Below are 17,780 nucleotides of genomic sequence, written 5' to 3' on the forward strand. Positions count from 1 at the left end.
GAAAATGTTTTGGAGACTCCTATGTCTGCGACAGACGAGAACATAATATTAAGGAAACTCAAGGAATTGTGCATAGACAAGGAGGAAGATCAGAGGCTGCTTAATTATATACAATTTTTAAATATTAGTGAAAGCTAATAAAAAGTTGCTTTTATTTTGTTACAAAAATTACAATAAAAAGAAAATTAAATACTTTCGTAGGATTCGAAAGACCATTAAAAATTTATAAATTATAATTACTTAAAAAATTATAACTAATTAAAAAACCGGGGGTTCCGTCCCCTTCTTGGTTAAGATATCAATCAGTTAGGTTAAGATATATCAAATAACAAACAACATTTTCATACTAAGACTTAATTTTCGATTGAGCTTCTCTATTTCAGCTATATGATAAAGTGGACTGATTTAAACCAAACTTGATCATGATGTATAGTATAATACCAGCCCAGATGCACATTTCATCAGTTTTGTTAAGATATCTCAAAAAACAAAAAACTTTTTCATACTTAAACTTAGTTTTCTTTCTATCGTTCCCATGGCAGGTATACTTGATCTGCGTACGGTATCTAGGAACCTACTTGCCAAGTTTGTAGTCTCTAGCCTTTATGGTCTCTGAGATCGACGCGTTCAAACAGACAGACGGACATGGCTCAATCGACTCGGCTTTTGATCCTAAGCAAGAATATATTTACTTTATGGGGTCTGCTACGCCCCCTTCTGCCTGTAACATACGTTCTGCCAAACATGTTATACCCTTTTTTGTCCATTTTGAATGGGCTCAGGGTATAAAAAAAACTATTGGGTTTCATGGGGCTAGCCGGCTTATTAAAACTTAACTTACCAAACTGATAACCGCCCCATACGAGAACAACATTAACCACCAAGCAAAAGTTTTTGGATCCAGTATAATATGCAGGCTAGTTCAATTTGTTGTATTCACCACCTTGCTCTTAAGAACTGTTTTATAGCACGAACTTAATGAACACCACTTAATGAACTTACTTCGCTTCTAAGCTTTTAAGTGAGTCAGAAAATAAGCTTTTATGAATGTTATTGTTTTTGAAAGCTTTTCTTTATTATTATTTCACAATCATTTCCCTTGATATATGTTTTGAAAGTCCAGAAAAATTGTTCAGTTAAAATAATTGGCATAAGGTGTTTAGAAAGTTACTACGCAGTGCAAAGTACAAGAGGAAATAATGGCTCACAATACAGCTGTGCTGAATATTTCTGGATGTCGTCCCTTAAGAAGAAAGAAACCAAAACAAAACGAGACTGATGTACAATCTGTACCCAAATTCGATCATATGGAGTTCCCATCAATTTTAAGCGGAATTTTATTAAGATCGGACCGCCCTGCAGGTTCAAAATTAATTGAACATGACAAAAAGTGCTTGGCAGTTATGTGTTTGATAAATAACAGAACCAAAGTACGAATGTATCATATGTATTGTACGACTGAAAATAGAGTATGGATTGAATATGACAAAATTGAATTGTTATATAAGAATATGAATTATATAGAGATTTGGTGTCATCTAATAGTTGATACATTTTTCCCTGCGTCCTTGCTCCGCTCCGCTGTACTGTATTTTACGATGTATAAGTGGAATAAAGATGGAAATGTTTTGGAGACTCCCATGTCTGCGACTGATGAGACCATAATATTAAAGAAGCTCCAGGAATTGTGCACAGACAAACAAGAAGATCAGAGGATGCTTAATTATATAAAATTCTTAAAAATACATGAAGCCTAAAAGAAAGTTCCTACAAATTTAATTTAAATTTTTATTACATTTCATTACAAATAATAAAATAAAAAGAAAATGAAACACTTTAATAAGCAATACAAACTTGTAAAATAAATAATTAGAGTTTAAAACAAAATAGTCAGAAAACTTCACTGGAATTATATTGCAATCATAATTTTAATAAGTATGAAAAAAGTTTGTGGTTTTTCAGATATCGAAACTAATCATAGAGAATAACAATTTGTTGTTGTCTTACACATTTTGACTATATTTGGTTAAAATCTGATAACTATATCATAAAGCTGCCATAGGAGGAATCGGATAAGCATCAGTCACACTTTGCGTATCTGGTAATGTGTTATATTTCCTTACAGAATTTAGTTGTTCACTATATCATATAGCTGCCATAGGAACAATTGATCAAAATCAACGTTAAGTAGGAAAACTATATTATTTTTTAAGACATTTCAACCAAACTAACAAATTGTGTATTTTACATCGTCTTATGCATCCTGAGCAAGTAAAGTTGCAATCGGACCACTATATCATATAGCTGTCACAGGAATGATCGGTCGAAAATCAAGGATTAGTATGATAACTTTTGTTGTTCTTAAGATATCTAAAATTACCCCTTACTTCCTGTCCAAATTTTCGAAAATCGGACCACTATAACATAGCAGTCATAGGAGCGATCGGTCGGTAGTTAATACCACAAAAAAACCCCTACACGAGGTAAAAGTCTAGTGACGAAAGCAATTTCTAGCCCCAAAATTTCTGATATCCCATTTTGTGACAAACAAAATTCAGTTTAACATAAAAATTTTAAATAAAAATATAAATTAATAAAAAAAAAACCAAAATTGGCATTGTGCACTGTGCGCAAAAAGGATGAGCTTCTTTGTGCATAAAAATTACTTTTTGCGCAGTGCCGAATGCCAATTTCAATTTTTTTTTATTAATTTATATTTTTATGTTTATGTTGAACTGAATTTTGTTCGTCACAAAATTAGATATCAGAAATTTTGGGGCTAGAAATTGCTACAAAATACTCAAATATAATAAAAATCGTTAGAGCCGTTTTGTCAGAAATCGCCAAAACGTAAGCTAAAAAACTTTATTTCACCTGAAAAATGTTACCTGAGTACTTAAGAAAAAAAAGTTTAAAGGTACGCCTAAAAGCCCCCAAACACACCTTTCCAATGATATATAGAACATACCTATAGTTTCTATGGCTTGGAAACTGTTTAGGTTTCAATTTTAGCGGTATTTAGCGCTTTCCCGCTAAACTTGCCGTTTTTTTTTTAAAAGTCGTAGAACAAACATTTCTAGATTTTCAAAATGAAATAGATCCCCATCATTACATCTAAGCTTTTTTTGGCGCTTTGATACAAACAGACAAACAAACTAACTTTTCATTTCATTTTGAGAAGTCCACTAAAAATTTCAAATTTATTTATCTTTTGAACCAGTTATCGGATTTGGGTGATCGAGGTATCAATCGGCGCGCATTTTTAATTAGAAATAAAAAATTAATATTTTTGACCAAAAGGCCCAAACTGTTCCATTAGCTGCAATCATTGAAGTTTTTCCACTCCCACTTACAGCCCCGTATCTCATGACCCAGGTGAGTTAGAAAAAGCTTAAGTATGCCATTTTGTAAGTAAGGACTAAACCTTTTGACCGGTATATTGTAGCATGTATACCCTACCATTATAATAAATCAAAGGGTATAACAATCCCTTAATACATTGTGACACTTAGTCATAATAAATACAAATATACAAATGTCCAAAGTACATTAAAAGACCGTTTAGAATAACATAAACATTCCAGCGCACAAGCAATACGATCCATCGCTTATATACAAGCCAATCGCGGCGAGTGAGAATGCTGAGCATGCACTTTTCAGCTCAAGTGGTCAAACCATACATAACATATGCATGCCTTCTGCATACATATGTATATACCAACTAACTTACATATATAAGCATTGCATGTTTCGGGTTAGCTGAACCCAACATTAACATATAAGAATCATTCTGAATAAAGTAACTAAGCGGAGCAGACGCTCCAAACAAACAATGTCTTGTCCATCATATTACTGCGGTGAACTGACTTATTAAAGTTTAATAAAAAAAATAATAAATACAATTAACTGATGTCCTGTGCAGTGCAAAAGTTTAAAGTTTCACAAAAAAAAATTTAATAAATACTATAATCCTGTGCAAGGACCAGCACCGGTCCCGCTTGAGCCCATAGGCCCAGGACATCAGCAGCCGATAAACAACAAGTGCGAAGGGCATACCGCCCTTTGTGCAATCGAGGGAGCATCAGTGTGCCAAGCCGGTGACGCCCAGTTAATGCGTCGTCAGAGAATAAGTTTCTACATATGCATCAAAGCTACATGCTCCATATGCATTAAACCTGCAAAGGCATTGCAGCATCAACAAAAATGATGGCAGAGAAGCCCAACTTCGAAACAGCTGTTCCTATTGAACAAAGGGATTTGCCGACGTTGCAAGAGGCCTTGCAGGCAAATCCAGCCGATGGACCACGCCCACCCACACTAGCTGAGTACCGGCCTCGCCAGGGAAAAAAGGCGATTCGCAAACACAAAAGGAGCGGACGAAGAGTGAAACTCTTGCAGCAACGGCGACTGGTCAAGGAAATGATCCAGTTGGCCAAAAGTGAATCTGACCGACAACGCTACATAGAGCGTCTTCAACACATAGATGAGCAGCTTCGCATTGGTGCGAAACAACGCAAACGGGCTGCATAATTGCGAATGCCCCAATTTGCCTTAACTTTAAGCTCTAATTTCAAGCCTATGCGGGAAACCGCTACTTGAAGAAATACTAAACACTGATAGGCTTTATACTATTTTTTTTTAAAACGAATGAAATGTAAACCGAAATGTGAGGCAACCACATTCTATAATAACTAATATTTTCATGTCTCTGGCGCTGGGTATCTATATACTCAGATGCAATAAAATATTTGTCTAATGATAAATTTTTTTTTTTTTTTAAATTTTTTTCTTTTCATATTATCATCTAAAATTTTATTTTTGATTTTCAAAGAAGAAAATATTTTTCTTTCTTTACGCAATCCCACATTAAAAAAAAAATTTTTATGAAAAATAAAAATGTTTAATACAAAACCTCATGAACGTAAAAAAAAAAATAAAAAAATTTTTCATTGAATATATATAAAAAGAGTTAAATTACGTAATGGGATGGTTTAGTGACTCCAGTGAGGCAAAAGACAACACTGCCAACGTTGTAAACAACGTCAAGATAATTGATCACACGGATGACAACTCATCCTGTTATTAATTATCCCGATAGTATTGGTTTTGCAATTTCTGCTTACACTCTATGTTAAGCATAACAAAATTATTAAGAAAAGATACATGAGTAGGGCAAATAACCAAGACAAGATCTTGAAATGAAATATGAATAAATTAAATAATAATGAATGCAAATTAATGTATAAAAATTACATTTTAAAAGGAACTAGAATTTGAGAATAGAACACTTTAGATATGTAGAAACAGAGCAGAGCCCCTGCTAATCTTTGATTTTGTACTAGAATATATAATAAAGTACTTACAAAACAATACAAAAATGGATATTTTGGAAGCGATCCTCCAAGTATACCAGTTAGAGCCAAACTTCGAAGCAAGAGCTTCACAATTGATTTTCACGACCCCAATAGAAATATCGCATTTCGAGACAAGATATATGGCTAGGTACAACCTAGGGTATTCGCCATTGATACATCGCACATACAGAGAAAAAGCAATTGTATTAATGACGGTACCAAACATCAATGTCAACAATAAATCACCCAACCTTGGGCTTCTATTTTCTGTCAACATTCTCTGAAATGAATTCGGTGCGATTTTAAGACCAAATGGTAATCGCGTGAAGCGATATGAGTCATTGCTCGTGGAAAAAGATGTTATATTTCTTGAATTTTCTTCAAGTTCAATTTGGTTGAAACCTGACATTAACTCAAGGCATGAAAAGTATTTCATCAATTCTGGTGAGCGGGAACTTATCGGAAAGTAATTTTTTGTTGATTTGACGATAGTCAATTACTAATCGCCATTTCTTTTCTTCCGAGTTTGGTATCGATTTTTTCGGAACTAACAAGAGTTCCCTACTTGTTTTTGGATTTCCTCAACTTGGCTATGCGGGCTTCTGTAGTTTTTGATATTAATGGGTTTATCATCTTTAAGTCTTAATGTTTGTTTATAAAAATTATTTGTCGCTATTGGTTCGGTATCCAGTCCGAACACATCACTATACTTGGTGCATAATTCTGTTAATTGATTTCTGAATTGTTCTGGAAAATTTTTCTTTAACTTTGAAAGTACTTGTTCGCTTCTGTTTTCTGGATTAGTGATATAAATATCGTAATCTGTTAAATTTTCATATTCGATTTTGTTTACTTTGACCAATTGGTCGAAATTAGTTGTGTTTAGAAGGCGAATGTATACATGTTTGGATGTTGCTATTGTATTTGCAACATAAATTCCATTATGTATTTCTTGATTTGGAACAAATATAAAATCGATTACTGAATTAAAGTCTATTTTTCGAATTACTTGGGATCTGGCTGGCAGAAGAACTGTATTGTTGCCAGCACTATATATTATTGGAACATAAATAGGATAATTTAAATTTTGAAGTCTAATTATAAACCAGTCTTCACTTGGTTTGAAATCTAATCGACAATTGAATTTTTTAATAAAATCAATGCCTATAATTCCATCACATGGTATTGAAAAATCTGAGTTTACTAAATGAAATTCGTGTGGAATAATATATTTTGTTGATTAAAGTTCAATTGAAGTTGTTCCTTGAGATTTTATTAGACCCTGGCCTATGCCTTGGATGTTTATAATTTTGTCTTCTTGAATTTTGAAATTATCAGAATTTATTTTTAGAAGTGAGATATCTGCACCAGTATCTATTAGGAGTGTGAGTTTATTTTCAGTTAAATGATTATAAAAAGTGACAAATATATTAAGACTATAATTGATGAAATGAACCTTTGCATTTACTGATTGCTTCCTAAAGGGTTCTGAGGGTTTTCCGACGCATTTTGCGCCACTCTCACATTGTTATTATTGTAACCTTGGTTGGAGTTACCTCGGCCTCTTCCACGATTATAACCTCGGCCTCCTTTATTATTGTGATTTGCACCTCGTCGATAATACAGGACAGTATTACTTTGACCTGTTACCTCCGTGCAACTATTAACAATTCATGTTTGTGAATGTGCCTGCCTGCATGATACGTTTTACCTTATCTATCGAGCAGTTTTGTGTTATAGCTTTTACAGCTGTATTTGTTAGCAAGTGATTGGCTTAGACCTTCACTGATATAGGATCCTTCAAGGGCCTTTGCAAGTTTTTCCACCGCTTGGGTGTATGGGTTAGCCGTTTTGTTTTTCTGTTGCAGATTAAGTAGCTTGGCAGATACAACTTCTACCGATTCTCCTTTTACTGCGTTTGACAGTTGCGTAATGATAGCAGCAATTGTCTGCTCATTACTTATTAGATTTCTCGCATGGCCTTTTAGTTTTGTTTTAATAAGGCTTATGGCTGTTAGCTCATGTGTGCCTTTTAAGGTATCCAATAGATTCAGAGAATCTAGATAACTTTGCAGATTTTCCGGCTTACCATCAAACTCTGGTAATAGAGATGTGACTAGCTTGATAAATTCTTCAACTGTTTGTGCCATTTCAGAAATTGTTGTCGTTGCCGGTTTTGTTTCGATCGGATCGCTTCCTTCTAGTGTTTCGATGTCACTATCAGATTTAGCGTCACTTGACTAAGTTGATTCGTCTAATCTCTTTAATTGGTCGGGATCAAACTCCGCCAATTGATTTAGACTTTCTGGCACTTTTATCTGAATATGTCGCCTATTGGTGACAGTAATCAATCTTGTGTTCAGGGATTTTATTACCCTTAAACATTCGGTATTGTGCTCAGATGTGAATTTGTTTTCGAAACGATTTACTAAGGTAACTATATTATTATATTCCCTTACTAAAATTTCTATATGATTTTTCAGTCTCCGCTTTTATAACTGCATCTTTATTAATGCATTTGTAAGATTTATCGAATTTGTTACGGAATGCGTCTATATGTTTCGCGATTTCGTTCCATTTCATTCTTTTAATGGAATTATGACATCGCCGCTATCGTTTGATACATTAATATCTCGATATCATATACTTTGTATATGCATTCTCGGGATTGGAACCCTCTCAGGCATTCCTTTACATGGGTGATTTAATGGTGATAGGATGTTCCGAAAAACACATGATTAAAAACCTAACTGATGTTTTTAATGTACGTAGGAAATATAACCTAAAGTTGCATCCAGAAAAATTTTCACTTTTTATGCATGAAGTGACTTTCTTGGGTCACAAATGCACTAACAAAGGAGTATTGCCAGATGACAAGAAATTTGACGTCATCAAAAATTATCCTGTCCCTCATGATGCGGACAGCGCAAGACGATTTGTAGCATTCTGCAATTATTATCGTCGATTTATAAAAAACTTCGTCGATTATTCACGGCACATAACTAGATTATGTAAAAAGAATGTTCCTTTTGAATGGTCAAGTGAATGCCAACACGCTTTCTAATACCTTAAAGAAAAGCTTATGCACCGCACATTATTACAATATCCTGATTTTCGCAAAGAATTTTGCATTATAACAGATGCTAGTAAACAAGCTTTCGGAGCTCCCAATAGCTTATGCATCTCGTTCATTTACAAAAGGGGAAAGCAACAAGAGCACAACAGAACAAGAGTTAGCGGCAATTCATCGGGCTATTACCCATTTTAGACCATATATTTATGGCAAACACTTTACTATTAAAAAGGATAACAGACCATTAACATATCTTTTTTCTATGACTAATCCCAGTTCGAAATTAACTCGCATGCGGCTAGAGCTTGAAGAATACGACTTCACAGTAGAATACCTAACGGGGAATGCTAATTTTGTAGCAGACGCACTTTTGCGTATTAATATAAAAGAACTCAAAGATATGCAACATAAAGTCCTGAAAGTCACTACCAGGCGACAAAGTAGACAAAATAAAAACTGTACAGTAGAAAATTATGAACTTCTGCCTAGACAAAGTCATAAAAATCTATCTAAGCCCAGCGTACATGAAGTCATTACAAATGATGAAGTACAAAAAGTAGTGACCTTGCGCATAACAGAATCTAAATGTTTATTTAAACATGGAAATAAAATTATCGCAAGAATTGAAGTTAGCGATTTATATACTAATGGAATTCTCGACTTAGGTCAGTTCTTCCAAAGGCTCGAAAAAGAGGCCGGTATATTAAAAATCAGCCAACTCAAAGTGTCCCCGAGCGAAAAGATCTTTGAATCAGTTTCAATAGATTCTTTTAAAAATATGGGCAATAAAATATTAAAATCGTTAAGAGTAGCGCTACTCCAGCCGGTGACCCAAGTAACAGATGAAAAAGAGATACAACAAATATTGGCAACATACCATGAAGACCCAATTCAAGGGGGCCACAGTGGCATAACAAGAACGCTATCGAAAATAAAAAGACACTACTACTGGAAAAATATGACACGTCATATAAAAGTGTACGTACGTAGATGTCAAAAATGCCAAGTGTCTAAAACAAAGACGCACACAAAAACTCCTTTGACTGTCACAGAAACACCTGTGAATGCTTTCGATATAGTGATACAGTTGGTCCGCTACCTAAATCAGAAAATGGCAATGAATACATAGTCACATTAATTTGTGACCTTACAAAATATTTAGTAGCCATTCCAATAAAAAGCAAGAGCGCAAATAATGTCGCAAAGGCTATATTCGAAAATTTCATATTCAAGTTCGGTCCAATGAAGACGTTCATTTCGGACATGGGAACAGAGTATAAAAACCAGATACTGCATATCATCACCAAACAATAGCGACAATAAAACGAAGTCATCGAACATTTAATGAATACATTCGTTCATACATCTCTGCAGACAAAACTGATTGGGACGTCTGAATTCAATATTTCACTTATTTAACACGACACCAACAGCAACGCATGAGTATTGTCCATACAAACTAGTATTTGGCAGACTACCAAAACAGTTCATAGATTTAAACAAAACTAATTACATAGATCCTATTTATAATTTATATGACTACTCTAAGGAAATAAAGTTTAGATTAGAAATAGCATACAAAAGAACTAGAATTATGTTAGAAAAAGCCAAGGCTTATAGGAAATTAGCATATGACGAAAAAACAAAAAATTTTGAATTAAAAGTAGGAGATAAACTACTTATAAGAAATGAAGCAGGTTACAAATTAGACCATGTATATTTAGGCCCATATATAGTAGAGAAAATAGAAGATAATGATAACATATTCATTAAAGTTAGTAAGAATAAGAAACAAAAAGTACATAAGGATAGGCTAAAAATATATATTCAATAAACGTTTCATGAAAAAAAAAAAATAAGGTCTGATCAACCGAAAAAAAAAAAATTCTTCTAATAAAGTTAAAAATAAAATAAAACGTAAATTCAAATATATTAAAAATAAAAATTTGTCAATGAACACAAATGTTGAAAAAAAAAGATAAAAACATTTTTAATACATATCTTTATAATAAGATAAATTAATTTCTAACACTAAATGACTACATGTATTACGTCATTTCTTTAAAAAGGGAGGTGTAGCATATCTACCCTACTATTATAATAAATCAAAGGGTATAACAATCCCTTAATACATTGTGACACTTAGTCATAATAAATACAAATATACAAATGTCCAAAGTACATTACAAAGTACATGCCTTCTGCATACATATGTATATACCAACTAACTTACATATATATAAGCACATAAATATAAGCATTGCATGTTTCGGGTTAGCGGAACCCAACGTTAACATATAAGAATCATTCTGAATAAAGTAACTAAGCGGAGCAGACGCTCCAAACAAACAATGTCTTGTCCATTATATTACTGCGGTGAACTGACTTATTACAATATAACTCGATCTGATCAGATTTTTGTATATATTGCTTGTCGCCTTTCGCACCCTTCGTGCTGCTTTCGTCACTAGCGCGAACTGCCGTCCGCAGTGATAGCTATGTAAGTAGGGAAAATGTAATATATTTTTTTAGATTTTTGTTGGGTAGTATTATAAGCTGTAAATTCCGATACCCAAAAGAAACTTGTCAACGAGCCATTTTATTATATTCATGTTTTCATCATGAACTAAATGATTTTTCTTCACTAAAGGCCTGACTCCAGCGGGTTCGTGTTATGCACTGTTGTTAACAGCACAGATCATAGCGCAAGGTTGTGTAGAGTTAATCAATAAAAAAGTTATTTTTTAAATTAAATATTTTTGATTTGGTAACATTTTTAACAAACAGAATTTCTGGCAGTGTTTTTTTTTAAGTTTGACGGGAATTTTTATTTCCGGGCCTGCTAGTCAGGCCTTAATGCAAAAAGAATTTTTTTTAATTATATTATTCCTTCCCTTACTAAGTTATTTTACAGAATCTAAAAAATTGTATCAAATCAAAAATATTTTATTTAAAAAATAATTTTTATTGATTCATACTACACAACCTTGCGCTAAATCTGTGCTGTTAACAACATTGCATAGTACGAACCAAATGAACAACACTTAATAAACTTACTTCTCTTTTTATCTTTTAGGTGAGTCAGAAATAAGCTTTCATGAATGTTATTGTTTTTAAAAGCTTTTCTTTATTATTATTTCACAATCATTTCCCTTAATATATGCTTAGAAAGCCCAGAAAAATTGTTCAGTTAAAATAATAAGCATAGGTTTTTAGAAAGTGACTACACAGTGCAAAATATAAAAAGAAATTATGGCTAATACAGCTGTTACACCGCCTGTGCTAAATATTTCTGGATGTCGTCCCTTAAGAAGAAAGAAACCAAAACAAAACAAGACCGAAGTACAATCTGTCCCCAAATTCGATCATAAGGAATTTCCATCTATTTTAAGCGGAATTTTATTAAGATCGGACCACCCTACATATTCAAAATCAATTGAATATGACAAAAAATGTTTGGCAGTTCTGTGTTTGCAAAATTACAAAACAAAAGTGAGGATATATCATATGTATTGTACCACTGAAAGTAGAGTGTGGATCGACTATCACAAAATCGAATTTTTATATAAGGATATGCCTTATATAGGAAAACGAAGGATTAATCTAATAGTTGACACAATTTGCCCTGAGGCCTTGCACCGTAAGGCTGTAAGACATTTTGCGGAATATAAATGGAATAAACAAGGAAATGTTTTGGAGACTCCTATGTCTGAGACCGACGTGGACATGATGTTAAGAAAGCTCAAGGAGTGGTGCAAAGACAAAGGGGAGGATCAGAGACTGCTTAATTATATAAAATTCCTAGAAATGAATAAAAGTTAATAAAAATATGTTATTGCAGTTATAATTATTTCCATTTTATTACAAAAATTTCTTATTGGGTATTTTGAAGTTTCTGTATTCATAGTTGCTTATAAGCTGGGCTAAAATATAACTATTAATTATAAAAAACATTGCACTCTGAAAGCCAATCCAGTTGAAAGTGTGCCACGTTTTAAACTCCAGCAAATATGCGGGTAGAAGCCAAAACGCTTGTCCGATAAACCAAAGAATTATCAAATATGTACACCGAGCCAATGACATAGACTTGAAGTTCGTCAGGCACAGTGGAAGAATAGCTAAATACCAGACAAAGTACTGAGAGGTAACCACAGAGTTATAGGTCACAATTACAAATGCCAAACTGAAGACACAAAATGGCAAAGTTTGCCGAAACTGGGCAAAACTTAGACTAAGATAAACAACAAGCAACAATTGAGGAGCCATTGTAAGGAATTTGATAAGCAACGTGGATTCCTTAACTGAATCCGTATTGTTCAGATATTGCATCAAAAAATGTAACGAAAAATTGTGCCGGACATCCTTTCGCAAAAAGTGATAGAAATAGGCTTCATGCAAATACTGCCATCCATATAGTTTATAAGAAGTCCAAGTGAAGCTTGCTAGTCCTAATAAGGTACCCAAAACAAGGCAGATCTGATGCTTATTAGGCAAAAAGATTCGGATGAGAAGTTCACGTGGTTTTCTTATAGAGCCACCGGAAAGACACAAATAGTACGCTAAACTGAAAAACATCGGGTAGAGGCGAAGATGTATAACCAGTCCATGAGCGAAACCGGCACAGAATACGGCAAAGCATTTTGATTTTTGATCCTCCGACTTGATAAGTAGATAGATGCTTAATATGACGAAAAAGCTGGTGAAACTATCGCCACTACCACGGGTCGATATCACGGCCGTAAGTGGATTGTAAAGCCAAAAGCAAGCAGATGCCCGTGCCATTTTCTCTGTTCGTTTGACGTCACCTTGCTGCAATCGGACTAGGATATAAATAAGGCAACCAATCAGTAGATCACATACTGAATAAATGACTTTTCCAAAGGCGGGATGCAGAGTAATGTTTGGTATATGAAGGAGTGCCATAATTGGGCTGTATCGGTAAGTGTGCCGTCCAAATGGTGACTCTCCGTCCACAATTAAGCGAGCGCCATCAGTTACCACTTTATAGTCAATATCGGTATATGGCACTGTGGATTTGGCATCGTGTATTTGGGCGTAACAAATGAGAATGAGACGCAACAAAGCAGATATTACGAGATGCGTTGGGTAATTGATCTGCAATAGGTATTGGTATCCAGTACGTAGCCAACTGATTTCTGTCTTCGCTGTGGACATCTTGCTCATGATGTTGGGTTGAATTTGTTTATAATTTTGTCTTTAATTCGGCGGCACTTTTACGTATACAGTTTAAAAATTGCTTAAACTCGACCTCGCATATATTATGCTGCACGTTGATATCCCGTGATACACAAGCAGCATATACGGATGCTTGCTCGGCACACTTTGTTAGCAATATTGGATAGCTACGGAGTCGTGTGTTGGCTTTGCGCACAGATTCCATGCCTTAACGTTTATGTCCTGGCACAATTGGACCCTTCTGCGGCAAGGGATCTGCTATAAAGGCGTCGTACAGCGGCTTGGAGAAGAACACCAGCAAAGATGTAGTGATAAATGTGATTTGGAAAAGTCGCGGATTACGTTGTATCCAGGAACGCTTTGGTAAAACTGCTGTTCGTTTTCGCTTTTTGTCCAATAAATCCTGAAGATCTTTAGGCGGCTTATATGGGGGTGCTGATGTTGTCATTATATGCTACTGCTAAGAAAAAGTGTTATTAATTTGCGCCTTAAAACACCTGAAATGTGCACAACACCTGTTTGGTAATTTGGCAGTCTTATCGCTGTCGGCTTTTTTTAAAAAAGGTTTTTCCAAATCAATACCACTGCAACAAATCGACTCCTTATGCCACTTTAAACAGCAAATGCGCATTTGCTCAAGCACCTCAACGCACTTATCTTCTTGGAAGTTATTTTCTGCAAATAAATAAATATATTTTTAATTTATATTACTGCATGTGCCTTTATTTATAAACGGATTGCATAAGATTGTCAGTAATAATATTTACCAGTCAAACAAGCTTGTATGCGGCAGGCGTAAGGCTTACAAGGATCCTTACGAGCCTTAGACATTTATTTAAAAATATAACACGAACTTAAAAATTATTAACTCAATTCAACAATATTCCGTCTGAATGAGAAAAAGTTTTTATAAATGAATTTGACATTAGACATTGTGGAATTCTGCCACCCGGTTTAAGGGATGCCACCCTGCAAAATTCTCAGATCTGGCAGCATGTAGCATTTTGGGTAAAATGTTAAAATTGGTAACTTAAATTTCTTTTACTTCTTTTTTTTCGGCAATTTCTTAATTTTTAAGCCGGAAATTTTTAATTTTTTGTAAAGTTTTCATTGGAATCTAATGTTGTTTTCAGAATTAAATTTCTAACTTCTCTCCCCTTTGGATGAAAAGCTGTAAAAAAAAAAAATTGGAATGAACGGGTCGTTGTAAGAACGAACGAGCTTATTCAGCGAATTGAACTAGAAATCCCAACTCTTGTTGACATTTATAGTGCTGGCACATCGTAAAAATTGGCACATTGTCAGGGGCTGCCACATCGTCAATGTTTTATTTAATTTAAAAAGTTTTATTTTATATACTACAAATAAAAAGCATAGGCGTTAAAAATAAATTTTAGAATATCGACCATTGAACAATGAAGCTTCCAGGAAATATGTTAACAATTTGAAAATTTATAACATTGTGGTGAATTTTTGTGTGAATGGTTGCCATTCGCAAAAAACAAACTATTTGGAACGTTCTTGTGTAAAAAAAACAAGCGAGTAATAAATTGGGCAATTTAAATTTGTTTAAGTAATATTGTGTTGACTTTGGTATTTGTTTGGACATAGTAGATATGCCGTCAAAAAAGAAAAAGTACAATGCACGATTTCCAGCGGTAAGTTGAGTGCACACACAGAACTTTTACAACAACTTCCTTTCGACAATAAATGTTGTGCGTGTATCAGTGATGGCTTTATCAGTTTGGATTATGCTCTATAAGCGCGAATGGTGTATTGAAACATATTTTGATGGGTATTTTAATTGACAGGGCCGCATCAAGAAAATCATGCAGAGTGATGAGGAAATTGGGAAGGTTGCGCAGGCGGTTCCAGTTATAATCTCAAGGACTTTGGAGCTCTTTGTGGAGTCCCTATTGACAAAGACGTTGCGTATAACGAATGGGCGCAATGCAAAAACCCTATCGCCATCCCATATGAAGCAGTGCATCATGTCCGAGCAACGATTCGATTTCTTGAAAGAGCTTGTCAGAAATATACCAGATATCAGTGTCGCCGAGGAAGCTGCATGCAATTATAATGATGACGACGTGCACAGCTCGGAGGATCAATATCCAGATTCAGATACTCCATATGACCTAAGCCTGCCATCAACATCGATACGAGGATTGCCCAACGGCAATAGTAGTACATATGTGCGATCCGTAAGCCTAAACGGAGTTGGCCTAAAGCGTAACCATAATCCACCACCAGCGACACCGTCACCGTCAGTTATAATGCAGACGGCAGCCGCCTTGGCACAGATGCAACAACAACTACAACAACAACAACAACAAAAAACTGGGCATTTGCCAGCGAAGTTAGCACGCTCCGAATCAACGCCTGCATATACTCCGCGCGGCAGACCGCCCAACAACAACAACCATAATAATAATAACAATAACAACAACAATGCCCACTACAGTAGTAGTAGTAGACAAACCCATGAAACTGCCATACCTGCAGCAATCTGCAGCTTCGATATGCTGAGTAAGCCTATAGTCAAGATTGACTATAGCAACGTGCAAATGCCAATTTCAACAGACACTGATGCCGGAAGCACAGCGAATGAGGCATTCAACTTTGATATTGCAGCCCCAGTTATAAACATTGATCTTACAAATATTGTATCAGCTGGAACGGCGTCCACACCCACACCGACAAAGATCTGTTATGGAGATAATACCAGCATCGTTGGTAATAATAACTCAATCTCTAAATTAGCATCGTCTGTCAACTGCATCGATGGAAATAACAAAATTCCAATCATTCCAAAGGCCACATCGGCACCACCAGCACCAATAACTGAATCGCTATTTGAATTAGACGAAGACTATGACAACATTTAAGTAGAATTGTATAAATGCGCTTATAAATAATTATAATGCATTAATACGACTATGTACGATTACTTTAGATTTAAGTAAGCACAATAAATATTTTGGAAAATGAAGACCATTATGGATTTTAAACACTTAATTGTACTTTTGATATATTTAGTCTTAAGATATAAGCAATCTAGGCATTAAGATGATTGTCTTTCAATCTACAGTTTATAATCCATGATAAAATCCTTAATTTCTTCTGTCCACTCCACATTCAACTGCTGACGAAGCAGCTTCAATCGACGCTCAAATTCAAATTGTAATAGGATCAAGATAGTACGTTGTATGTAGACACAAAGCGCCAAAAAGCTAGCGTGGCCAAGAGTGTAAACACCGCTAGCACCGATATAGAGTGGTTTTGTGGTTAATTGCAATGAAAATGTCTCCAGCTGCTGGGTCAGTGCTTTGGAAAGGTTTAAGTTATTAAACAATTGCAGTAGTCGTGTGGTGCGACAATAAGCTGAAGTAATTGCCTCACAGCTCCAGTAGAATAGATAGAGATCCAGATAAAGCATCGCATAGAGAATCATTATCACAGCGATAGCAAAGCAGTTCTTTGACTCACGATTTTCCTTGCTGTCCAAGACAAAGAAGATGTATACTCCATATACAATGTTCTGCAGGAGATTCCAAAGAAGCACACCCAATGTAACGAATTTAAGGTATACGGATAAATATCTAGTTAAAGCAGTGACATGATAGTGCTCTTGTGCTAGAGACTGTAGATCCGAGATGGTAAATAGACTAAGCTGCAGCACTGGGTTGACTCCATCCCGTAATCGCAGCAGACAAACCGTCTGTCTTCGACTTAGACTATTGTAGAGTGATTCCAGCTGTAGATTGAGATTCTCAAAGCGAAAGAGCAGGTGCATTAATACCGTGAAATAATGAAAGAATGTGCTGTGTATGACATTCAAAACGGTGGTCAGGAAAAACATTTCAGTCACTTTTTGCCAGTTAAGTTCCTGGGCAAAGTACAGACTCGAGATGAATAAGAAAAGTGACTGCGTTAGCATAGTTCCTAACTTGGTCAAGTGTATAATATCCAAGCGTCGGTTACCCGCTCCAGTCGTGGGCAACCATGATCGTATGTAACTCCTGTCCAGCTCGAAAATCCAGGCAGTGAGCTTTAGAAAGACGCGCTCCCTTTTCCGGCGAAATACAATAATAAATACTATTAATAGTAGTCTTGTTATAGTCATCCAACGGTCGCAATGAACTATTATTAAATTT

General features: G+C 35.1%; 5 protein-coding genes across 6 annotated transcripts; 1 reads left to right on the forward strand and 4 right to left on the reverse strand.

Moving 5' to 3' along the window:
* Positions 1 to 12,262: 12,262 nt before the first annotated feature.
* Positions 12,263 to 13,627, reverse strand: LOC117784286 (GPI mannosyltransferase 1). Its single transcript, XM_034621983.1, has one exon. It carries the CDS (start codon positions 13,609 to 13,611, stop codon positions 12,289 to 12,291), a length of 1,323 nt encoding a protein of 440 aa, XP_034477874.1. The 5' UTR covers positions 13,612 to 13,627; the 3' UTR covers positions 12,263 to 12,288.
* Positions 13,621 to 13,849, reverse strand: LOC117784289. Its single transcript, XM_034621988.1, has one exon. The coding sequence runs from the start codon at positions 13,826 to 13,828 to the stop codon at positions 13,631 to 13,633; it is 198 nt and encodes a 65-aa protein (XP_034477879.1). The 5' UTR covers positions 13,829 to 13,849; the 3' UTR covers positions 13,621 to 13,630.
* Positions 13,812 to 14,080, reverse strand: LOC117784287. Its single transcript, XM_034621984.1, has one exon. It carries the CDS (start codon positions 14,069 to 14,071, stop codon positions 13,832 to 13,834), a length of 240 nt encoding a protein of 79 aa, XP_034477875.1. The 5' UTR covers positions 14,072 to 14,080; the 3' UTR covers positions 13,812 to 13,831.
* Positions 14,010 to 14,551, reverse strand: LOC117784288 (cx9C motif-containing protein 4). Of its 2 annotated transcripts, none has more exons than XM_034621987.1 (3): positions 14,391 to 14,551; positions 14,139 to 14,298; positions 14,010 to 14,080 (listed from the first exon to the last, which is right to left on the reverse strand). In XM_034621987.1, the coding sequence occupies exons 1-3, from the start codon at positions 14,452 to 14,454 to the stop codon at positions 14,071 to 14,073; spliced, it is 234 nt and encodes a 77-aa protein (XP_034477878.1). In that variant the 5' UTR covers positions 14,455 to 14,551; the 3' UTR covers positions 14,010 to 14,070. The 2 variants fall into 2 exon arrangements, with proteins under 2 accessions (XP_034477878.1, XP_034477877.1); XM_034621986.1 differs by having other exon boundaries at positions 14,010 to 14,083.
* A 506-nt stretch (positions 14,552 to 15,057) lies between these two features.
* LOC117783457 (dr1-associated corepressor homolog) lies at positions 15,058 to 16,617 on the forward strand. Its single transcript, XM_034620865.1, has 2 exons — positions 15,058 to 15,281; positions 15,435 to 16,617. Exons 1-2 carry the CDS (start codon positions 15,240 to 15,242, stop codon positions 16,509 to 16,511), a joined length of 1,119 nt encoding a protein of 372 aa, XP_034476756.1. The 5' UTR covers positions 15,058 to 15,239; the 3' UTR covers positions 16,512 to 16,617.
* The last annotated feature ends 1,163 nt before the right edge of the window (positions 16,618 to 17,780 follow it).

This window comes from Drosophila innubila (genome assembly GCF_004354385.1).
Source record: "Drosophila innubila isolate TH190305 chromosome 2R unlocalized genomic scaffold, UK_Dinn_1.0 1_C_2R, whole genome shotgun sequence".
In the NCBI taxonomy this organism is placed as follows: domain Eukaryota; kingdom Metazoa; phylum Arthropoda; class Insecta; order Diptera; family Drosophilidae; genus Drosophila; species Drosophila innubila.